The sequence below is a fragment of the Hemiscyllium ocellatum genome, chromosome 43, assembly GCF_020745735.1.
Source record: "Hemiscyllium ocellatum isolate sHemOce1 chromosome 43, sHemOce1.pat.X.cur, whole genome shotgun sequence".
In the NCBI taxonomy this organism is placed as follows: domain Eukaryota; kingdom Metazoa; phylum Chordata; class Chondrichthyes; order Orectolobiformes; family Hemiscylliidae; genus Hemiscyllium; species Hemiscyllium ocellatum.
In genome coordinates, this window is record NC_083443.1 from 6998728 (window position 1) to 7024010 (window position 25283).

The window sequence follows — 25283 nt, forward strand, 5'->3', positions numbered from 1 at the left end:
TGAGAGAGTGGTGTGTTGGATGGGTATAGTGTGTGGGAGTGGGGTGTTGGATGGGTGTAGTTTGAGAGTGTGGGGTGTTGGATATGTAGTGTGTGAGAGAGTGGGGAGTTGGATGGGTGTAGTATGAGAGAGTGGGGAGTTGGATGTGTATAGTATGTATGAGAGATGGGGAGTTGGATGGATGTAGTGTGAGAGAGAGTGGGGTGTTGGATGGGTACAGTGTGTGAGAGAGTGGGGATTTGGATGGGTTTAGTGTGAGAGTGGGGAGTTGGATGGGTGTAGTGTGAGAGAGTGGGGTGTTGGATGGGTACAGTATGTGAGAGAATGGGGTGTTGGATGGGTGTAGTTTGAGAGAGTGGGGTGTTGGATGGGTACAGTGTGTTGGATGCGTGTTGGATGGGTGTAGTGTGAGAGAGTGGGGTGTTGGATGGGTACAGTATGTGAGAGAGTGGGGAGTTGAATGGGTATACTGTGTGAGTGTGGGGAGTTGGATGGGTGTACTGTGAGAGTGTGGGGAGTTGGATGGGTATACTGTGTGAGAGTGGGGAGTTGGATGGATATAGTGAGAGTGGGGAGTTGGATGGGTACAGTATGTGAGAGAGTGTGGAGCTGGATCGGGTACAGTGAATGTACAGTATACCACTATACAAACACCAATGCTGGGTCTATCTTGGGACAAATCATACCCAGGGTTGGTCATGGCAGTATGTGGTAAACACAATGACTGCAGATGCTGGAAACCGGATTCTGGATTAGTGGTGCTGGAAGAGCACAGCAGTTCAGGCAGCATCCAACGAGCAGTGAAATCGACGTTTCGGGCAAAAGCCCTTCATCAGGAATAAAGGCAGTGAGCTGGAAGCATGGCGGTATGTGGGTTTTGTGAGCTATAATTCTATGCTTATGACTATGTTGCTGATGGCTCTGTGAGGCAGCTCTCTCAATTTTGGCACAAGCTTCCAAATGCTAATAAGAGGGACTTTGCTGTTGACAGGGGCTGTTTTCGCCATTGTTTTCACACACACTCTTCCCATTCAACTCCTACCCTCTCACACAGTGTACTCCACTAAGCTCCCCAATATCACTCACAATCTGTAACCCCATTAAACTCATTAAACCTAGGTGGTTCATCTGGTTTCATTCTTTGAGATTTTCCGGCAATTGATATGTCTGCTGGGCCATTTCAGAGGGTAGTTGAAAGGCTGGAGTCACATACATGCCAAATTGGGTAAGGAGGCAGATTTTCTTTCCTAAACAGCTTCAGGAAACCAGATGAGTTTTTATGACAATCACCAGGGATTGCATGGTCATCATCAAACATGTTTAATTCTAGATTTTTAAGAAGAGCTCAAATTTTGACATGCACTATAGTGGAATACGAACATGGGTCCCACTTAATTACCTAGGTGTCTGGATTATTGTTTCAATGAAATTACCACTAGCCATCACCTCCACCATCCCCTCCCTTTTTACACCCAATACCCACCTTGAATCTATCCTGTTATGTCCCAAACAGGTTCACTCTGTGACACTTTCATTCTCCCTTACCCACCTGCTCCAATTTATCTCCCTCAGCTTCTCTGATTATGATGAAGTCCTTTCCATCAGGAAGTATTTTAAAATGTCCTTCTAGTCGGTTTGACTTGATGAGACTAAACATTCCCTGAAAAGGTAAAAGAAGGAATTTTTTCAGAGTGACCTGGAGTCTCGGATTACTGCCAGTCAATTACAGACCACTAATTTTAACTTTGGTGGTGGGGAAATGTCTAGAAACAATTATTCTGGATACAGTTAATACTGATATGGAAAAATGTGGATTGATTCAGAAGATTCAGTGTGGATTTGTTAAGGAAAGGTGTTTAATGAACTTGTTGCAGTATTTTAAAGGGCTAACAGAAGTAACCACAGGGGAGCGATGAGGGCAAAGGTGTTAATGTGGCGTATCTGGACTTTCTAAAGACATTCAAAACAGTGCGTCACGTCAGATTTATGATGAAATTTATAGGTCGTGAAATAAAATGATCTTAGCAACATCAATACAAAACTGGCTGAGCATCAAGAACAGAGAACAATGGTCAATGGGCATTCTTCAGGCTGGGGGGAGGCTTGTAGTGCAGTTCCCCAGGGGTCAGTATTGAGCCCTTTGCTGATGTATATAAATGATGCGGAACTTGGTGTACATGGACAATCTCAAAATTTGCAAATATAGATGGGGGGAGGGATGAAAGTAAATTTATGGATGACATGAAGGTTGGCCAGGTGGTTGATGGTGTTCAAGAAGGTTACAAGATGACGTGAATGGATTGGTCAGGTGGGCAGATGGAATTTAACCCTGATTAATGTGAGGTGGTGTACTTTGAAAGAAGGAACAAAACAAATCTATCAAATAAGGAAAAAAATCTAAGGGTGGCTCGGTGGTTAGCACTGCTGCCTCACAGTGCCAGGGACCTGGGTTCAATTCCAGCCTTGGGCGACTGTCTGTGTGGAGATTGTACATTCTGCCTGTATCTGTGTGAGTTTCCTCCGGGTGCTCTCGTTTCCTCCTGCAATCCAAAGATATGCAGGTTAGGTGGATTGGCCATGTAAAATTGCTAGTAGTGTTCAGGGATGTGTAGCTGGGGTGCATTAATGAGGGACAATGTAGAGTAACAGGGTAGGGAAATAGGACTGGGTGGGTTACTCTTCAGAGGGTTGGTGTGGACCTGTTGGGCTGAATGGCCTGTTCCCACACTGGAGGGACTCTATTAGAAAGAAGAATTCTCAGTGAATGGCAGGAAACTAGAAAGCTCAGAGGAACAGTGGGCTCATGGGGTGCTTGTCCACAGATCCCTGAAGGCACCAGACCAAGTTAATAGGGTAGTTAAGGAGGCGTGTGGGACACATGGCTTTATCAGTTAATGTAGAGATTATAAGACCAAGGGTAAATTTGTAGGTGTACAGAACTTTGGTAAGGCTACAACTGTGTGTAGTTCTGGTCTTTGGATGTGATTCCACTGAAGGGGATGCAGAGGAGATTCACAGAGTGTGACCTGGGATGGAGCATGTTAACTATGAAGGGAGGCTGAATAAGCTAGGATTGTTTTCTTTGGAACATACAAAGTTGAGAGGGAAACTGATTGATGTGTATATGACTTATAAAGGGTCTGGACAGGATGACTAGAAAGCAGCTATCCCACTTAGTGGAAGGGTCAATACAAGGAATCATAACTTAAGAAGAAAAACAGCAAGTTTAGAGGAGATTTGACAAAAAACATTTTCACCCAGAGGATTGTGAGAGGATGAAATGCACTGCCTGGGTGGGTAGTTAAGGAGGATGCTCTCACAACCTTTAAAAGTACTTGGATGAGCACTGCAAATGTCAGAACATTCAAGTCTGTGGGCCCTGCCCTGATAACTTAGACTTGCACAGCTTTAGCAGTACAGTCTCAAAGGCTCTGTTCTGTGCTGTATGATTCAATGAACTTGGGGAGAATTGTAAGCTGTGACAAGGTCAGTGTAGAACTTGAAAAGGGCATTGACTTGTTGGTGAAATGGGTGGCAGATAAGGTTCAAGGTGGATGACTGTGAGGCGATGCATATTGGTATATAGAACATGGAGAGATAGTATAAAATAAAGTGTTATTATTATTATTATTATTATGGAGGAGCAGAGAGACCTGGCTCAATATGTACATTGGTGATTAAAGTTGGTAGAACAGATAGAGAGCAATTAATAGAGTGTAGAGTATTCTAAGCTTCATGATGAGAAGTATAGAACAAGGAGATGATGTTGAATTTATATAAGACACTTCAGCTGGAGTATAGTGTACACTTCTGGGTACCACAGGAAAGGTGTGAATGGTCAGAGAGAGAGCTGATGAGGTTTACAAGGATACTTCCATCGAGTCAATTAGACAGAACATTGAGGCTGTTTTTCTAGGAGAGAAGGCTAAGAGGAAATTGGACAGAAATTTTAAAATTCATGAGGAGTCTGGACAGAGTGGATAGAGAGGACACAATTTTAAAGTGTTTTGCAAAAGAAGCAAATGAGAAAATAGTTTTCACACACAGTCAGTAATTAGGGTTGAGAATGGACAGCCTGTAAGTGGGATGGTTCAATTTTGGCATTCAAGAAGGTTTTATGTAAATGATGGTTGTGGGAAAAACACATCAGATTGGCACTAAGTTAAAACGCTCAAACAGCCATTGCAGATACAAATAGCCGCCTGTTGCCTGAAGATTAAATTACATTGAGTCATAGAGTCATAGAGATGTCCAGCATGGAAACAGACCTTTCAATCTAACTCATACACACCAACCAGATATCCTCACCTAATCTGCCAGCACCCGGCCCATTTCCCTACAAACTCTTCCTATTCATATACCCATCCAGATGCCTTTTAAATGTTGCAATTGTACCAGCCTCCACCACATCCTCTGGCAGCACATTCCATACACATACCACCCTCTGCATGAAAAAGTTGCCCCTTAGGTCTCTTTTATATCTTTCCCCTCTCACCCTAAACCTATACCCTCTAGTTCTGGACTCCCCACCCCAGGGAAAAGACTTTGTCTATTTATTCTATCCATGCCCCTCATGATTTTATAAATCTCTATAAGGTCACCCCTCTGCCTCCGACGCTCCAGGGGAAACAGCCCCAGTCTATTCAACCTCTCCCTATAGCTCAAATCCTCCAATCCTGGCAACATCTTTGTAAATCTTTTCTGAATCCTTTCAAGTTTCACAACATCTTTCCGATAGGAAGGAGACCCGAACTGCACACAATATTCCAACAGTGGCCTGACCAATGTCCTGGACAGCTGCAACATGACCTCCCAACACCTGTACTCAATACTCTGACCAATAAAGGAAAGCATACCAAATGCCTTCTTCACTATCCTATCTACCTGCGACTCCACTTTCGAGGAGTCATGAACCTGCACTCCTAGGCCTCTTTGTTCAGCAACACTCCCTAGGACCTTACCATTAAGTGTATAAGTCCTGCTAAGATTTGCTTTCCCAAAAATGCACCATTTCATATTTAACTAAATTAAACTCCATCTGTCACTCCTCAGCCCATTGGCCCATCTGATCAAGATCCCATTGTAATCTGATGTAACCTTCTCTGTCCACTCCACCTCTAATTTTGGTGTTATCTACAAACTTACTAACTATACTTCTTATGCTCACATCCAATTTATGAAAATGAAAAAAAACTGTACAATTGTTGCAGTACTTATTTATTTCTCTACTTCAATCCAACATATGCAATAAATACTATTTGGTTTCCTCACTGCTTTCTGTACTTAAATATAACTTTCTGTATTCCTTTTATGAGCAAAACCGAGAATGCCTGATCAGTGACATCTGTAAGTTTCACACCTTTTAAAAAAAATCTGCTGTTTTATTCTTACAACCAAACTGAATAATCTCAAACTCCTACACTTCTGCCATCTTGTGGTCATTCTCTTAACCTGTCTATATCTCTTTATATACTGTCTCCTTGTAGTTCACATCCCCACTTTGCCTTATACTGCCTGCACAGTTAGCTGGCTGACTTTCTGCCTCGCCTCTACATCATTCATATGATGATTTTGTTAACAATAATCCTTATTGCATTCCATTTGTTACAATGGCCAACTGAAGAATGGCCCATTTATGTCACCCTCTGCTTCCTGATAATCAATCCTCTATCCATGCTCATATACCACCCTCAACGTCATTAGCCCTTACCTTATGTATTAAACTTTTGTATGGCACCTTATTGAATGCCTCTTAGAAATATAAGCAGATTGCATCTTCTAGTTATCATTTATCTACTGTCCAAGTGACATTGTCAAAACATTCTAATAATTTTTAAAACAGGATGTTCCTTTTGTAAAGCATTGTTGACTTGTTCCAATCTTGCTTTTTAACTGAAATCTGTTTTCGTTGAACACTTTGAGTTGCTAAGTCCGTTGGAAGTCTATTCCAGTTAGACGGGGCTACACAAAACGATAGAAAGTATGTGAAGATAAGCCCTTGTCTTCACAAGGGCTATGCAGTGGTCACTCCTACCTTTACTATCATGGACAGAAGCATATGTTACAGGCAGATTGGTGATGGTGAGAGTCTAATATGTATTTCTTTCTTCTTGGTTTCTTCACTACCTGCCACAAACCCAGTCTAGCAGCTGCATCCTTTACAACTTGACCAACGCAATCTGTAGTGGTGCTGTCAAGCCACTCCTGGTGATGGACATTCTGCACCCTGGCACCCTCATGTGATGTTTAACATGGAGGTGTACTGATACGTCAGCTGAAGGAGGGGGTATTGTTACAGTTTGTGGTAATCAGTAAGTGTCCATGCCTATGTTTGAACTGACATAGTGAGCCCTCATGGGGTATGGATACAATGCTGAGGGTCCCCAAGGTAGCTCCCACAAGATTATATCCCACTGAGCCTGTCTGTGAGGCAGGATTCTGTGAGTATGACAATGTCAGGCTGTTACTTGATGGGTCTGTGAGACAGCACTTCCAATTTGACACTGTCCCCCAGATGTTAGCAGAACTCTGTACTGTCAACAGGGCTGAATACTTTCCTATCACCTCAAATTTTATCATAGAAGCTTTGAAGTTTTAAATCTTCACACAAACCCTATTTCTCCATCTTTCCTTAATGTTGTTTTTCTACAGCAATCATTCTTAGTGGTGCATTCTTACTTAGAGTCATAGAGATGTACAGCATAGAAACAGACCCTTTGGTCCAATTTGACTATCCCAACCAGATATCCTAACCTAATCTAGTTCCATTTGCCAGCACTTGGCCCATATCCCTCTAAACCCTTCCTATTCATATACCTGTCCAATGCCTTTTAAATGCTACAATTGTACCAGACTCCCCTACTTCCTTTGGCACCTTATTCTATACACATACCACCCTCGGCATGAAAAAGCTGCCCCTTAGGTCCCTTTTTAATTCTTTCTCCTTTCAGCCTAAACCTACACCCCCTCATTCTGGACTCCCCCACCCCAGGGAAAAGACTTTGCCTATTTACCCTATACATGCCCCTCATGATTTTATAAATCTCTATAAGGTCACCCCTCAGCCTCCGATGCTCCAGGGAAAACAGCTTCCGCCTATTCAGCCTCTCCCTACAGCTCAAATCCTTCAACCCTGGCAACGTCCTTGTAAATGTTTTCTGAACCCTTTCAAGTTTCATTAACATCCTTCTGAAAGTGTTCTGTACATCCTGTCCTTTCCTGTTATACTCAGTTGCTGTAAGCATTACTGTTGCCCTACAATATTGCACTGCTCTTTATCATCAACTTTCTAAACGTTTTGTCACAGGAAATCCTCTCCCTCATTATTTGGTCAAAACCCACACTATTGTATTAGTGAAATAACTGCATTGAGGCTGGTATCTCGTCACCAAGTCACCCTTTATTTACTTGTGTACTGTACACTTGCAGTGGCCAGCCAGCTCAGAGTCAGTCCTCTCGACTGAGGAGATTCTAAGTCCCCTGTTAATTCTGGTGAGCCAATGCTTCCTGATTGTCCAAGGTTAACAATCCCAGTCTATGACCTCTTTGACCATGACGTCAACTTAGTTCCAATCACTACAATTAGGTAGGAGAAAGTGAGGACTGCAGATGCTGGAGATCAGAGCTGAAAATGTGTTGCTGGAAAAGCGCAGCAGGTCAGGCAGCATTCAAGGAGCAGGAGAATCAACATTTCGGGCATGAGTCCTTCTTCAGGAATGAGGAAAGTGTGTCCAGCAGGCTAAGATAAAAGGTAGGGAGGAGGGACTTGGGGGAGGGGCATTGGAAATGCGATAGGTGGAAGGAGGTCAAGGTGAGGGTGATAGGCCGGATTGGGGTGGGGACGGAGAGGTCAGGAAGAAGATTGCGGGTTGGGAAGGCGGTGCTGAGTTCGAGGGATTTGACTGAGACAAGGTGGGGGGAGGGGAAATGAGGAAACTGGAGAAATCTGAGTTCATCCCTTGTGGTTGGAGGGTTCCTAGGTGGAAGATGAGACGCTCTTCCTCCAGCCGTCATGTTGCTTTGTTCTGGCGATGGAGGAATCCAAGGATCTGCATGTCCTTGGTGGAGTGAGAGGGGGGTTGAAGTGTGGAGCCACGGGGTGGTTGGGTTGGTTGGTCCCTGTGTGCCAGAGGTGTTCTCTGAAACGTTCCGCAAGTAGGCGGCCTGTCTCCCCAATATAGAGGAGGCCACATCAGGTGCAGCGGATGCAGAAATGATGTGTGTGGAGGTGCAGGTGAATTAAGTTTTGCATTTCTTGTGGTTGCAGGGGAAGGTGCCGGGAGTGGGGGTTGGGTTGGTGGGGAGTGTAGACCTGACGAGGGAGTCACAGAGGGAGTGGTCTTTTTGGAACGCTGATAGGGGAGGTGAGGGAAATATATCTCTGGTGGTGGGGTCCGTTTGGAGGTGGCGGAAATGACAACGGATGATACAATGTATATGGAGGTTGGTGGGATGGTAGATGAGGATCAGTGGATTCTGTCCTGGTGGCGATTGGAGGGGCGGGGCTCAAGGGCGGAGGAGCGGGAAGTGGAGGAGATGCGGTGGAGGGCATCGTCGATCACGTCTGGGGGGAAATTGCGGTCTTTGAAGAAGGAGGTCATCTGGGTTGTATGGTATTGGAACTGGTCCTCCTGAGAGCAGATGCAGCGGAGATGAAGGAATTGGGAGTATGGGATGGCATTTTTACAGGGGGCAGGGTGGGAGGAGGTGTAGTCTAGGTAGCTGTGGGAGTCGGTCGGTTTATAGTAAATGTCCGTGTTGATTCGGTCGCCCGAGATAGAAATGGAAAGGTCTAGGAAGGGGAGGGAGGAGTCTGAGATGGCCCAGGTAAATTTGAGGTCGGGGTGGAAGGTGTTGGTAAAGTGGATGAACTGTTCAACCTCCTTGTGGGAGCACGAGGCAGTGCCGATACAGTCATCAATGTATTGGAGGAAAAGGTAGGGGGTGGTGCCAGTGTAGCTGCAGAAGATGGACTGTTCCACATATCCTACGAAGAGGCAGGCATAGCTGGGGCCCATGCGAGTGCCCATGGTTACTCCTTTGGTTTGGAGGAAGTGGGAAGATTGGAAAGAGAAGTTGTTCAGGGTGAGGACCAGGTCAGTCATTCGAAGGAGGGTGTCAGTGGAAGGGTACTGGTTGGTACGGCGGGAAAGGAAGAAGCGGAGGGCTTTGAGTCCTTCGTGATGGGGGATGGAAGTGTACAGGGACTGGATGTCCATGGTGAAGATAAGGCACTGGGGACCGGGGAAGCGAAAATCATGGAGGAGGTGGAGGTTGTGGGTGGTGTCTCGAATGTAGGTGGGGAGTTCTTGGACTAAGGGGGACAGGACCCTTATGTAGAGGTGGGTTCGGTGGGGCAGGAGCAGGCTGAGATAATGGGTCGGCTGGGGCAGTCAGGTTTGTGGATTTTGGGCAGGAGGCAGAAACGGGCGGTGCGGGGTTGTGGACTGAGGTTGGAGGCGGTGGATGGGAGATCCCCTTGAAGAGATGAGTTCAATGGGGCACAGTTGACACGGTCCTGTCCCTCTTAGTCCAAGAACTCCCCACCTACGTTTGGGACACCACCCACAACCTCCACCTCCTCCATGATTTTCGCTTTCCCGGTCCACAATGCCTTATCTTCACCATGGACATCCATTACCTGTACACCTCCATCCCCCATCATGAAGGACTCAAAGCCCTCCGCTTCTTCCTTTCCCGCCGTACCAACCAGTACCCTTCCACTGACACCCTCCTTCGACTGACTGAACTGGTCCTCACCTGAACAACTTCTCTTTCTAATCCTCCCACTTCCTCCAAACCAAAGGAGTAGCCATGGGCACCTGCATGGGCCCCAGCTATGCTTGCCTCTTCGTAGGATATGTGGAATAGTCCATCTTTGGCAGCTACACTGGCACCACCCCCCCACCTTTTCCTCCGCTACATCGATGACTGTATCAGCGCTGCCTCGTGCTCCCACGAGGAGGTTGAACAGTTCATCCACTTTACCAACACCTTCCACCCCGACCTCAAATTTACCTGGACCATCTCAGACTCCTCCCTCCCCTTCCTAGACCTTTCCATTTCTATCTCGGGTGACCAAATCAACACAGAAATTTACTATAAACCGACCGACTCCCACAGCTACCTAGACTACACCTCCTCCCACCCTGCCCCCTGTAAAAACGCCATCCCTTATTCCCAATTCCTTCGTCTCCGCAGCATCTGCTCCCAGGAGGACCAGTTCCAATACCATACAACACAGATGGCTTCCTTCTTCAAAGACCGCAATTCCCCCCAGAAGTCATTGACGATGCCCTCCACCACATCTCCTCCACTTCTCGCTTCTTCGCCCTTGAGCCCCGCCCCTCCAATCGCCACAAGGACAGAATCCACTGGTTCTCACCTACCACCCCACAACCTCCAGATACATCACATCATCCGTCGTCATTTCCGTCACCTCCAAACGGACCCCACCACCAGAGATATAATTCCCTCACCTCTACTATCAGTGCTCCGAAAAGACCACTCCCTCCGTGACTCCCTCATCGGGTCCACACCCCCCACCAACCCAACCTCCACTCCTGGCACCTTCCCCTAAAACCACAAGAAATGCAAAACTTGCGCCCACACCTCCCCCCTTACTTCCCTCCAAGGCCCCAAGGGATCCTTCCATATCCGTCACAAATTCACCTGCACCTCCACACACATCATTTACTGCATCCACTGCACCCGATGTGGCCTCCTCTATATTGGGGAGACAGGCCGCCTACTTGCAGAATGTTTCAGAGAACACCTCTGGCACACCTGGACCAACCAACCCAACCACCCCGTGGCTCAACACTTCAACCCCCCTCCACCAAGGACATGCAGATCCTTGGATTCCTCCATCGCCAGAACAAAGCAACATGATGGCTGTAGGAAGAGCGCCTAATCTTCCTCCAACCACAAGGGATGAACTCAGATTTCTCCAGTTTCCTCATTTCCCCTCCCCCCACCTTGTCTCAGTCAAATCCCTTGAACTCAGCAGCGCCCTCCTAACCTGCAATCTTCTTCCTGACCTCTCCGCCCCACCCCCACTCCGGCCTATCACCCTCACCTTAACCTCCTTCCACCTATCGCATTTCCAACGCCCCTCCCTCAAGTCCATCCTCCCTACCTTTTATCTTAGCCTGCTTGACACACTCTCTTCATTCCTGAAGAAGGGCTCATGCCCGAAACGTCGATTCTCCTGCTCCTTGGATACTGCCTGACCTGCTGCGCTTTTCCAGCAACACATTTTCAACTACAATTAGGTATACAATTCAGCGGGTTGCTGGTCCCAATGGTCAACATGACTTAAAGTCTTCCATGATTTAAAGCCCATTTCTCACATACCAGTGAAAACCACTCTCTGATTTATTGACCTCTGCCAATTTAACTCATGGGCCAATATAGAAACCCATTAACTTTGAGCTGTTGCTTTTTCATATAGCTCCAAGGTGTCCACACTCCCTCGACAGGCCTTTCCTGGGCCTACCTATGTCATTGGTAGCTTTAAGCACATTGACAATTGAATCTGTCTCCTCCCATTCTCAGTGTCTGTCCAGCCCACAGACTTAAAAATGTGTTGCTGGAAAAGCACAGCAGGTCAGGCAGCATCAAAGGAGCAGGAGAATCGACATTTCGGGCATAAGCCCTTCTTCAGGAATCCCACAGGATGTCTCCTTACACCTTACATTGGCCATTCAACACAGCCTTCTGGGTTTTAGTAGATCCAAAAAAACCTGTTACCCTACTGATACTATCTCTCAGTACGATGATATTCCTTTCAACCCTTCACCTGAAGGGCTCCTACGCCGTAATGCCTTGGTCAGTTTGCTCATTCTCCCTGTAGTTCTTGCTTGCATCCACAAAAACCGATGCTCCTCTGTTGCAGTCATAGTCAATTGTTGTAAAAACCCATCTGTTTCACCATTTAGGAAAGGGAATCTGCCATCCTTACCTGGCCTGACCTACATGTGATTCTAAACCCAAATGAATGCGCTAACTCTTAACTGGAAGAGCAGAGCAATAGAAGCTGGGCCAGGTAGTGGTGCCTGCATCCCAGCTACAAATATGAATGGAAGTTTCTAGGTGAAAGCAGCTTGCAACATGGGCAGTGGGCTACCCAAGATTCAGAATCTTACCACACATGGAGGGGACCCTGACCCTGAATATGGTGTGTCTGATTGACAATGCCAAACCCCTGAACTGACATTGGAGGCTGCCCTTGACTAACTGTACCAGCAGCCTGTTACTGAATAGTGTCTCCCTTGACTTGACTGAGGACTACTCTCCTTATACTTTGAGATATGGCTGTTTGCATGTAGCACATGTAGCAGGTTTGCTGTATGGGCTGCTGGCACATGCTGCAGGTGTGAGATTAACCTATCACGGAACCACACAGCACACATTTACCATCTTGAGTGGTGACTGCTGACAGGTGTTCTGTCGATGCTGAACAAAAGGCAGAATAGAAATACTGTAAACACTGAGGCTGTGCCTGGGGGATGGTGGGTGGGGTTGGGTGGGTGGGGGGGGGGGGGGGGGGGGGGGGGGGGGGTGGTCAGTGTGTACAAAGTCAAGGCAAGAGAGAGGTTCTGTGAACATCCGGGAAGGTGAATGAGTGAGTGCTAAGAGAGGACATGATCAGCCCTGGGGTGCAGTCTGATCCAATCGGAGAGCTGGGTGTCTGCACAAAGTGTAGCATTGCAATGAGAGGCAATGGTGCTCTATAGGGTACAAGATTAAAGTGCAGTAGCATGTTGCAACTGAATCAGAGTTGTGCCAGGATGATGCAGAGAGCCTAGCGCACGTCAAATGTCAACATCTGTGGACGTGAGGTGTGTGCAGCCACTGCCCGTGGAGTGTGGCCTGAAATGTTGGTTCTGGCTGTCCAAGATAAAGGTCCAGTGGAGCAAGTGATGGGTTGGATTCAACAGGAAATCACTCTGACACTCCCATCAGCAATCCCTGGCATCTGGTTTCTATCCAGCAGAAGGGAGTGTAGGAAAGTGCACTTTAATGAGGTGAGGTTAATATTAATGACCTGATAAAGACTGGTAATCCTTGTTAGTAGTCCTCTCACCGCTCACTTGTGAGAATCTCAACTTAACATATGGGACTTAGTTGGACAATATGACTATTTGGTCCTAACTAAGAAAGGCTTTGATTGACATCCCATAAAGTTCTCCCAAAATTAGTGAGATAGATCAAGTTTTTCAGGATTCTGCCATGTACATTTGTGCATTTGAAGAATTTAAACTGGTTTGTTTATTCATTCACAGCTGTGGGCATCCAATATTTGTTACCCATCCCTATTACCTCTTGAGAAGGTTATGATTCCTAAACCATTGTAATTTACTTGGTGCAATTAGATTTGAACTGTTGTTCAGGTGTGCATTCCAGGATTTTGATCCACGACACTAAAGGAATAGCAATATATTTCCAAGTCAGGATAATGAGTGACTTGGAGGGAAAATTGCAGGTGGTGGTATTCCCATGTATCTGCTGTCCTTGTCCTTCTAGATGGAAGCAGCTGTGGGTTTGGAAGGTGCTGTCCCAGGAGCTTTGGTCAATACTTGCAGTACATCTTGTAGATGGTACACACTGATGCTACTCAGGGTTACTGAGATAATAGATGGTTGTAGATGTGCCAATCAAGCGGCTGCTTTGGCCTAGATGGTTTCAAGCTCCTTGAGTTTCAAGCTTGTTGGAACTGCAGTTATTGAGGCAAGTTGGGAGTATTCCAAGGCATTCCTGATTTGTACTTTGTAGATGGTGGACAGGCTTAGGGGAGTCAGGAGGTGTGTTACTTGCTGCAGTATTCTAACCTCTCACTTGCTCTTGTAGCTATTATGTTTCTGTGTGGTCCTGTAAGTCAGACCAGGTAAGGTTGGCAGATATCCTTTGTAAAGGCCATTAGTGAATCAGATGGACTGTTACAACAATTGACAATGATTTAACGGTCATCATTAGATTTTTAGTTTTAGATTTTTCAAAATTCAAACTTCACCATTTGCCACGGTGTGATTCAACCCCAGGTGCCCTGGACATTATCTGGGTCACTGCATCAATGTCATTATGTCATTGTCTCCCCATAAATTGTCAGGTAAATGTTTCTTGTCGAGCCATCCCAGTTTTCAAAGAGTAAAAAATTGACCACAGGGTCTGGTCTGAAGTACCTAATCTTAGCTGGACACCAGCTTGGGTGTTAGAATGGCATCTACAGTTCAATAAACAAACAAGTTTGGAGAGGGGAGGAATCAGCTTGGAATTCCTGTTGAAAAGTTTCAATGTGGCAATAGAATGCAGCTGATCCCGCAGCCACAACCCCTACCCCAGCTACAAACCTGCCAATGACCATACCCTAGACTGATAGGATCCAAAGATAATATGACAAACCAGCAAACATCGAGTCCATTCAGCCCATTGGGTTTGCATCAGCTTTTCTAAAGATTGACTCAGTTTAATTGCACTTCCATTCTTTTCCCATTTCCCTCCATCTTTGTTTTCGCCTTCATCTACTGTATGTATCCAGTTCCTTGTTGAAGGCTGTGATTGAATCTGTATCAGACAGTGCTTTCCAAATCCTAACCATTCATTAGATAATAAGAGTTTTTCCTCATGCCGTCTCTGGTCCTTTTACTAATCACCTCAAATCAACTGAACACTAACTCTTAAACCCACTAGAAATGGTTTCATTTTCTTTGTTTTAACCCTTCACAGTTTTGAATACCTCTGTCAAATCTACCTCTCTCCTCTACTCTGAAGTGGATAATCCTTGATTCACCAGCTGTCTGTCTAACTGGAAATTCCTTGGAACCATTCTGGAAAATCTGGTAAATAGAAACCCTCTCCAAATTCTTTTTGAAATGTGCTTTTCAGAACACGGCATCTAGAGCTGAGCGAAGGCTTGAAAGCATTGTAGCCTAGCTTCCTAACCTTCGCATTCTGTACCTCTATTTAAAAAATCTCACATGTTTTGTAATAAGTCTTCAGCATCACATTTTTGTGCTTTAACATTGTCCTAGTCAGCTTGTACTGCCTCTCCTCACCATACTTACTAAAATGGATCACCTCACATTTCTCCAAGTTGAATTTCATTCACGATGTATTCCCCATGCATCCACTGGCGAAGCCAGGTCCTGTTGAAGACTTAATTTCTTAATCATGCAGAATGAATAGGTAAGAAACTGAGGGAGAATCTGTGGATCCCCACCTATGGACTCAGAATGAAGGATGACCATAAAGGGAGGAAAGGGAAGATAGATTGATGATTAGATAGATTCCCTACAGTGTGGAAACAGGCCCTTTGGCTCAACAAGTCCCCACCAACCCTCCGAACAGTCCCATTTTCCTCTGACTAACACACCTAACACTATGGACAATTTTAGCTAGGCCAATTCACCTAACCTGCACATCTTTGGACTATGGGAGGAAACCAGAGCACCCGGAAGAAAACCACGCAAACACAGGGAGAATGTGCAAACTCCATACAGACAGTTGCCCTAGGCTGGAATCGAACTTGGGACCCTGTGCTGTGAGGCTGCAGTTCTAACCACTGAACTACCGTGCCACATAAAATTCCTCAGGAAAGTTCAGCCAAAGCCAAGTCTGTGGTCCCTCAGACAGCTCAGCTGTACAAGGGACAGAGGAAAAAGAATCGAAGGGCGATAGTGATAGAGGATTGCATAGTTGTTTCTGTCACCACCAGTGTGACTCCAGGATAATATGTTGCTTCCTTGGTATAAGGGTAAAGGTTGTTATGGAGCAGCTGTAAGATATTCTTCTGGGGAAGACTGTTCAGCCAAAGGTTCTGATCCATGCTGGTACCTGCAACTCAGGTAGGAATGAAGATGAAATACTGAAAGCAGAATTCAGGGAGTTAGGTAGGAGATTTCAAGGCAGGGCCTCAAAAGCAGTAGTCTTGCGATTACTCCCAGTTCTACGCGCTGGTGAGCACAGAAATAGGAGAAAGAGTGATTGAATGTACAGTTGGAAAGTTGCCACATGAGGGCAGGCTTCGGATTTCTGAGGGTTTTGGACCAATTCTACGGAAGGTGGAACAAATGTCCTCACAAGCAGATTGGCTAGTCATGTTGAAGAGTCTTTAAACTAGAACAGCAGAGAAATGGGAATCTGTGGGCAAATTCAGAGCAGGGAATTGGAGACAGAAACTTAACGAGTGACTTTGAAAGGCAGAGGAAGCAGAAATTTAAAAATGTACAATGCAGAAATGTGGCTGTATGTAAAAGTACATATGAAAACTCAAGGTGCATAGTCAATAAAGCCAATGAGCCCAGGGCACAGTTAAACAAATGCCATTGTGATAACATTAGCTTGGCTTAAAGAGGGGCAAAATGGGAGATAAACACTCTTTGTGTGAACAACTTTCCTTGTATATCTCCCCTAAACATTTGCCTTTCACTTTGAACTCGTGACCCCTAGTAATTGAATCCCCCACTGTCGGGAAAAAGTTTCTTGCTATCCACCCTGTCTACACCTCTTACGATTTTGTAGGCCTCAATCAGGTCCCCCCTCAAATTCTGTCTTTCTAATGAAAATAATTCTAATCTATACAACCTCTCTTCATAGCTCAGCACCCTACATACCAGGCAACATCCTGGTGAACATCATCTGCACCCTCTGCAAAGCATCCACAACCTTTTGGTAATGTGGTGACCAGAACTGTACACGGTATTCCAAATGTGGCCGAACAAAGGTCGTATACAACTACACCATGACCTGCCGACTCTTGTACTCAATACCCCGTCTGATGAAGGAAAGCATGCCGTATGCTTTCTTGATGACTCTACTGACCTGCATTGCTATCTTCAGGGAACAATGGACCTGAACACCCAGATGTCTCTGTACGTCAATTCTCCACAGGACTTTTCCATTTACTGTATAGTTCGCTCTTGAATTGCATCTTCCAAAATGCATCACCTCGCATTTGTCCGGATTAAACTCCATCTGCCATTTCTCTGCCCAACTCTCCAATCTATCTATATTCTGATGTATTCTCTGACAGTTCCCTTCATTATCTGCTACTCCACCAATCATAGTGTCATCTGCAAACTTGCTAACAAGGCAACCTACGCCTTCCTCCAGATCATTTATGTATATCACAAACAACAGTGTTCCCAGCACGGATCCCTGTGGGACACCACTGATCACAGGTCTCCATTTTGAGAAGCTCCCTTCCACTACTACTCTCTGTCTCCTGTTACCCAACAGGTTCTCTATCCATTTAGCTAGAACAGCACGGACCTCATGTGACTTTACCTTCTCCATCAGCCTCTCATGGGGAACCTTATCAAACGCCTTAATGAAGTCCATGTATATGGCATCTCCATCCCTTTCCTCATCAATCAACTTTATCATCTCTTCAAAGATTTCAATTAGGTTTGTAAAACATGACCTACCCTGCACAAAACCATGCTGCCTATCACTGGTAAGCCTATTTTCTTTCAAGCGGATATATATCCTATCCCTTAGTATCTTCTCCAGTAGCTTCCCTACCACTGACATCAGGCTCACAGGTCTGTATTTACCTGGATTATCTCTACTACCCTTCTTAAACAAGGGGACGATATTAGTAATTCTCAGTCCTCTGGGACCTCCCCTGTTTTCAAGATTGCTGCAAAGGTATCTGTTAAGGCCTCAGCTATTTTCTCGCTCGCTTCCCTCAGTAACCTGGGATAGATTCCATTTGGACCTGGGGACTTGTCCACCATAATACCTTTTATAGTACACAACATTTCCTCCCACATTATGCTGACTTGACCTAGAATAATCAAAGATCTATACTTAACCTCAACATCCATCATGTCCCTCTCCTCGGTGAATACTGATGCAAAGTACTCATTAAGAATCTCACCCATTTTCTCTGACTCCATGCATATCTTTCTCCTTTGTCCTTGAGTGGGCCCACCCTTTCCCTCGTTATCCTCTTGCTCCTTATGTATGAATAAAAAGCTTTGGGGTTTTCCTTAGCCCTGCTTGCTAAGGATATCTCATGACCCCTTTTAGCCCTCTTAATACCTCATTTCAGATTGGTCCTACATTCCCAATATCCTTCCAAAGCTTCGTCTGTCTTCAGTCGCCTAGATCTTATGTACGCATCCATTTTCCTCTTAGCTAGTCTCACAATTTCACCTGTCATCTCTGGTTCCCAATCTTGCCATTTCGATCCTTCATTTTCACAGGAACATATCTCTCCTGAGCTCTAAGCAACCTCTCTTTAAAAGCCTTCCACATATCGAGTGTGGATTTCCCTTCAAACTGCTGCTTCCAAACCACACTCCCCAACTCCTGCCAAATTTTGCTATAGTTGGTCTTCCACCAATTTAGCACTCTTCCTTTAGGATCACTCTCATTTTCGTCCGTGAGTATTCTAATTGTGATCACTCTTCCCAAAGTAATCCCCCATTGAAACTTCAACCACTTGGCTGGGCTTATTTCCTAACACCAGTCCAGTATGGCCCCTTCCCGAGTTGGACTATTTACATACTGCTCTTGAATACTCTCCTGGATGCTCCTTACAAATTCTGCCCCATCCAGACCTCTAGCACAAAGTGAATCCCAGTCAATGTTGGGAAAATGAAAATCTCCCATCACCACCACCCTGTTGTTCTTATATCTTTCTATGATTTCTCTTTATATTTGTACCTCTATTTTACATTCGCTGATGGGAGGCCTATAGTACAGCCCTAACATTGTTACCACACCCTTCCTATTTCTGAGCTCTGCTCATATTGACTCACTGTTCAAGTCCTCCATAGTGCCCTCTTTCAGCACGGCTATGATATCCTCTGACCAGTAATGCAGTTCCTCCACCCCTTTTTCCTCCCTTTCTATCCCACCTGAAGCATCCTGGGATATTTCGTTACTAATCATGCCCATCCCTCAACCAAGTCTCAGTAATAGCAATAACATCATACTCCCAGTATTAATCCAAGCCCTAAGTTCATCTACCTTACCTACTATACTTGTTGCATTAAAACAAATACACCTCAGACCACTCGTCCCTCTGCATTCATCCTCCACTTCCTGCCTACTTTCCCCTTAGTTATATTCACTTCATTATCTAGTTCCTTACAGGCCTCAAATACTGGGAAAGTTTTAGAGGAGCAAAAGTATCGCACATTTCTCTGTGCAAGTCAAAAGGGTATTAACAGTTGGGGACTTCAAACCCAAACATCAACCAGATTACAATCAGTATGGAAGGCATAGAGGGCACAGGATTGTTGAATTGCATTCAAGTGAACTTTTATCACCAGCACATAAAATGTCTAGTGGGTGGATTGGGAGGCAGGGGTTGGGGAGAGCACAGGGGAGCGGGGAGCTGCAATCCTATATTTAGTTTTAGGAGGTGAAACTGGGCAGGTGACCATTTTGGAGATAGTGATCATAATGCACTTAGATTTAGCATCACTATGGAAAGGGACACAAATAGAATTGGAATAAAAGTTCTAAACTGAGAAAAGAAAACGTTTACAAAGCTGGGGGATGATTTGGCAAATGATTACACCTACTTGAAGGAAAACCACTGGCAAGTCCAAGTGGCATGGTGGCTCAGTAGTTAGCACACCTGCCTCCCAGCACGAGGGACCTGGGTTTGATTCCACCCTTGTGTATGTGTGGAGTTTGCATGTACATCCCATGTCACAAAGATGTGCGGGTTAGGTGAATTGGCCAAGCTAAATTGCCCGTAGTGTTAGGTAGGGGGTGAATGTAGGGGTATGGGTGGGTTGCGCTTTGGCGGGTCGGTGTGGACTTGTTGGGCCGAAGGGCCTGTTTCCACACTGTAAGTCTAATCTAATCTAATGTCTGCGTGGGTTTCCTCTCAATAATTTAAAAATGTGCTGGTTCGTTTGGTTGGCTGTACTAAGTTGCCTCACAGTGTCCAGGGGATTAGATTAGATTTCCTACAGTAGGGAAACAGGCCCTTCGGCCCAACAAGTCCACACCGACCCTCCGAAGAGTAACCCACCCTCTGACTAATGCATCTAACACAATGGGCAATTTAGCATGGCCAGTTCATCTAACCTGCACATCTTTGGAATGTGGGAGGAAACCAGAGCACCCGGACGAAACCCACGCAGACACGGGAAGAATGTGCAAATGCCATACTGACAGTCGCCCAAGGCTGGAATTGAACCTGGGACCCTGGCGCTGTGAGGCAGCACTGTGCCGCCCATGCAATGTGTGCAGGCTAGGTGGGTTAGCCATAGGAAATGCAGGGTTAGGGGGATGAGGTGGGTGCGGGTGGGATGATCTTCAGAGGGCTGAATGGGCTGCTTCCACAGTGTAGGGATTCCATGAAATCAGTGAGAGACATTGAACAAATAATTCTGCCGACACAATGCAGACATGTCCCCAAAATGGAAGAGGGTGCTACTGCCAAGTTTAGAGTGCCCCGATTATCCAGAAGCAGACAGGATAAGAAAAAGCAGAAAGATCAAGCTCGTGACAATCTCAAATAAAGAAATGTTTTAGGAAGCTATGAGGAGTATCAAAAATAGAGTGTAGAGGAGTGAGAAAGTAAAGGCAGAATATGAGAAAATGTTGGTGAGCAAAGTTAAGCAAAGGTTTGATGACTGAAAAAAGGGGTGGTCTTATCAGGGGTGTGCACTGTAACAGGTACATAGATGCAAAAGATGGAGTGAGGATTCCAAATGAATATTTTCTTTTTGTTCTCACAAAGGACAGGGATGATGCAGACATTCAAATTAAAGAGGAAGAATGTGAAATATTAGTTAAAGTAAATATAATGAGAAGGAAAGTACTGAAGGGACTGACCACCTTAAAATGGATAAATCAACAGGGACAGTTGAATTGTATCTTTGGCTGCTAAAGGAAGCCAATGAGGGCATACAGGATGCCCGGAGGATAGTTTTCCAATCCTCACTATCTCCAGGTACCAGGGGATTGGAGGTCTGCAAATGTTGTACCATTATTCATAAAGGGAGAGGCCAAATAACTATAGAGCAATCCATCTCATCTCATTGTTGGATACATTACTGGATTCGATGCTATAAGATAGGACAACTATTACTTGGAGATGCACAGATTAATTGGTGATAGTGAGGTTTTGTTAAGGGAAAGCCGTGTCTTACCAATCTAATTTAGCTCTTCTATAGTGTCCCTACAGTGTGGAAACAGGCCATTTGGCCCAACAAGTTAACATCAACTCTCCATACAGCATCTCACCCAGACTCATCTCCCTAGTCTATCCCTGCAATCCTGCATTTCCCACAGCTAATCCACTGAATTTACACATCCCTGGACACGATGGACAATTTAGCATGGTCAATCCACCTCATGTGCCCACTTTTGGACTGTGGAAGGAAACCCATGGCAGACAGGGGGAGTATGTGCAAACTCCAAACAGACAGTCACCCGAGACTAGAATCGAACCCAAGTCCCTGACGCTAACCACCGAGCTGTCATGCTGCTATGAGGCAATAACAAGGAGGCTCGATGAGGGTAGTGCAGTGAATGTTGACTACATGGATTTCAGTATTTCATAAAGTTCCGCATGGCAGACTGGTTAGAAAAATGAAAGGCCAGTTGGATACAGGAGAACATTAGTGAATTGGATCCAAAATTGGCTTAGTGACAGCAAACAAAAGGAATTAGTCAATAGATGTTTTTGTGAATGGGAAAATGGTGCTCCACAGGTCAGTATTGGGTTCCTTGCTGTTTGTGATATATATTAATGATTCAGACTGAATGTAGGAGATACAATTTGAGAAATGTAGCTGAATAGTTGATAGTGAAGAGAATGGCTGTCAAACACGGAATTATATCAGTCGTTTGGCTGAGTGAGTGGAAACGCAATAATTCATATTCAAACTGGAGAAAACTGTGGTGTAAATTTATTTTGGAAGGGCAAATAAAGCAAGGGAGTATACAGAAACAAAAAAACAGAAGTTACTGGAAACGCTTAGCAGATGTGACGGCATCTGTGATGAGAAGTCAGAATTAACATTTCGGTCCAGTGATGCTTCCTCAGAATACAGTAAATTGGAAGGATATTAAGAGGGTTTGGGGAAATTAAAGACCTTGGAGTGTCAGTCCACTGGTCTCTAAAGGTAGCTGGACAGATAGACAAATTGGTAAAGAAGGCATAGGTAATGCTGCTTTTTATTAGCCAAGGTATTGCAGCTGAAAATATGTTGCTGGAAAAGCGCAGCAGGTCAGGCAGCATCCAAGGAACAGGAAATTTGATGTTTCGGGCATAAGCCCTTCATCAGGAATGGTATTGCAGGGATGCAATGCTGGAACTCTCGAAGATACTGGTTAGGTCACTGCTGGAGTTTGCTGCACAGTTCTGGTCACAACAATAAAGGAAATAAATAATTGCTGTAGACAGCGCACATAGGGTATTTGCAAGAAGGCTGTCAAGATTGAAAATTGTAGTTATTGAGTAAGATTGGACAAGCTGGGGTCATTTTCCATAGAACAGAGGAGGCTGAGGGGCTATTTAGTTGAGCTGCACAAAATAATCAGGAGCTTGGATAGAGTGGGCAGGGAAGATCGGTTTCTCTAGTGGACAGGTCAATGTCCAGGGAGCACAGTTTTACGCTGATTGGTAGAAGAAAATTATTTTAACCTTTTGCGTTGGGGGCTGGGGGGAAGAGTAGGTAGCTGTCTATGGGCATCTGGCTTGATTTTTAGATTGGATTACTTATAGTGTAGAAACAGGCCCTTCGGCCCAACATGTTCACACCAACCCGCCACCCACCCAATATTTAACACTATGGGCAACTTGCACATCTTTGGACTGTGGAAGGAAACCGGAGCACACCCACGAAGACACTGGGCGAACGTACAAACTCCACACAGTCAGTCGCCTGAGGCAGGAATTGAACCCGGGTCTCTGGCGCTGTGAGGCAGCAGTGCTAACCACTGTGCCACCGTGTTGTCCTCAAGTTTGCTGCTTGAGATGGAAATCTCCAACTCATTTCAAAGGAACCTCGATCTGGCCCTGAACTGCTGGAACCTGCAAGGCTACAGGCAAGGTTCTAGAAAGTTGGATTACAGTTTATTCAGCTGGTTCAGGCTTGATGAGCTGAATGGCCTCATGTGCTGTAACATTTCTATGGTTCTAAGTCAGAGAAGTGAGAAATGCATTAATCGTGTAATACCTTCACCTGACTCCCATTAGCAAGAGTATTTTCAAATTCTTCATCCAAAGACCATTCTGAAGACTTGGTGCCAAAGCAACTTTTCTCCACTACTGTGAATTTGTTTCCTTGCTGCTTTATTTCCATTTCCAGGTTATCATCCATTGCCAACTTTCTCTGATTCACAGGTATACCTGTTAACACAAAACCAGGAGGAAGATTGTTATTCACAAGTGGCAGCCTAACCCACAACCTGATGGGCCCATGATGTTTAGTCTGCAATGATACAAACCTAACCTCTGCAATGTGATTGTGGATGTTAGATCCACACACACACTGTCTGTTCTCATCAGTTAGAAAACCATGAAATAAGGATACAAGAACAACTTGCATTGTATAGCACCTTTTGTTGTGTGTGGTTTCCTTCAAGCCCAAAGTGGTTCAATATGCGTGTGGGTAGCACCTCGCTGGTCTAACTTGTTAAATGAACAATGTGGAGTTAATTGCAGTATGGTTCATGATTATGACCTGCAATATTACAGACTGTGAGGAACACACTAACCACAGATACGTCTCCTGCCAGCTCTTTCTTTATTCTGACCAAGTCCCCATGACATTATCACAGTGGGTCATACTTATCACAGGCAAATATTAACCCTTTCAGGCCGCTATACAGCAGCGTTGACATTTTAAAACATGCTAGCCTCTTTTTATGCAACATTACAATTACAGCAGTCATCATCAGATGATTCCAGAACAGATGATCAAATGCTTGGTCAAAGAGCTAGTCGAAGGAAAATTTTAAAGGAGTATTTCTGGAGTTTCAGAATGTGGAGCCTGGGCAACTGAAGGAATGGCCACCAATGGTGGAGCAATTAAAAAGAAAATTAAAAAACACACACCAGATTATAGTCCAACAGGTTTACTTGAAAGCACTAGCTTTCGGAGCGCTGCTCCTTCATCAGGTGGTTGTGGAGGTTAAGATCATGCTCACAGACTTTATAGACAAAGGAGTCAGTGTCTTGGAGATGTGATCCAGTAAACCATCTTAGATTAAAACTTTCATCTTTTATAATGGGATACACTGGTTTCTGTAAATCCCAGATATTCTTTTAAATTACATTCTCAAGATAGCTCAGCTTTATAAACGAAAGGTGTGAAGTCTGTCTGTGTCCCAATGCTCCGTCAGACTGACAAATCCCCTATCTAGCTTTATAGTGTTTGACATGGATTCATGCAGTTTTTGAGCAAAATAAAATGTAAATCTGCAAAAACAAATTCACCCGATAAGTTACATGTGTGCGCATGTAGGAGCGTCAGATTGAGTGTGCATGTGGGTGTGCGTGCAGGTGACTGTGTGTGTGTGTGTGTGTGTGTGCGCGCGCGCGCGCTTGGTTAAAGTGAGTGTGATGGGATATGTGTGGAGGATGCGTGTGCCGGTGAGAGGTGGAAGGTCTTGGCAAGGTGCTCATCCTCATTGATAAGGTGTTGCAGGCTGCGAAGTGCCACAATGAGAAACCGTAATAACCTCCTCAGGAGACACACAGGCTGCAACAGACAGGATACCCTTGGTTGTCCAGTACTTCCTGGGAGCAGAATGATCAAGCCATGTTCTTTGCTATCTGCAGTACATTATTGATGAGGACGAGCACCTCACTACGACGTTCCCTTTGCTCCCACTTTTCGCCTTGAATCAACCACCAAACCTTAAACAGATCATGATTCATAGCAAATTGCCCTGCCTTCAGGACAACAACTCCATACAACCCTGCCACAGCATCCGCTGCAAGATGAGTCAGAGTATCAACACGGATGGCACCATTACACATGGGGATATCTTCCACCATGTATGCTGCAAGTACTCATGTATGTTGCGACTACTAAACCGGCCAATGAATTCCAGCCACCCACCACCCTCTGAGTGAAGCCTTTTTCTGCATGTGCCCTCTCATCATTCTTAAATTTCTCCCCACAGTGACTGACCTCTCTATAAGGAAAAGGAAATCTTCCCTGTTTGCTCTATCTTAGCCCCTCATCATTTGTGTCCCTCATTTTTACATCTCAACGGAGAGACCCCTCAGCCTCTTCTGTTGAAAGAAAAACAACCCTAGCCAGACCAACTTCCAAAAACCTGCAATTTCCAAGCCT

At 45.1% G+C, this 25283-nt stretch overlaps 1 protein-coding gene across 1 annotated transcript in view; it reads right to left on the reverse strand.

The window, feature by feature from the left end:
* Nucleotides 1-25283, reverse strand: part of LOC132835049 (fatty acid-binding protein, intestinal-like) — a 52461-nt gene that overhangs the window by 20720 nt on the left and 6458 nt on the right. Inside the window, exons 3-4 of the mRNA XM_060854309.1 lie at nucleotides 23157-23329; nucleotides 1550-1660 (exon numbers count right to left, since the gene is read on the reverse strand). Of these exons, the coding sequence (XP_060710292.1) occupies nucleotides 1550-1660; nucleotides 23157-23329 (284 nt within the window). The remainder of the gene's footprint in view (nucleotides 1-1549; nucleotides 1661-23156; nucleotides 23330-25283) is intronic.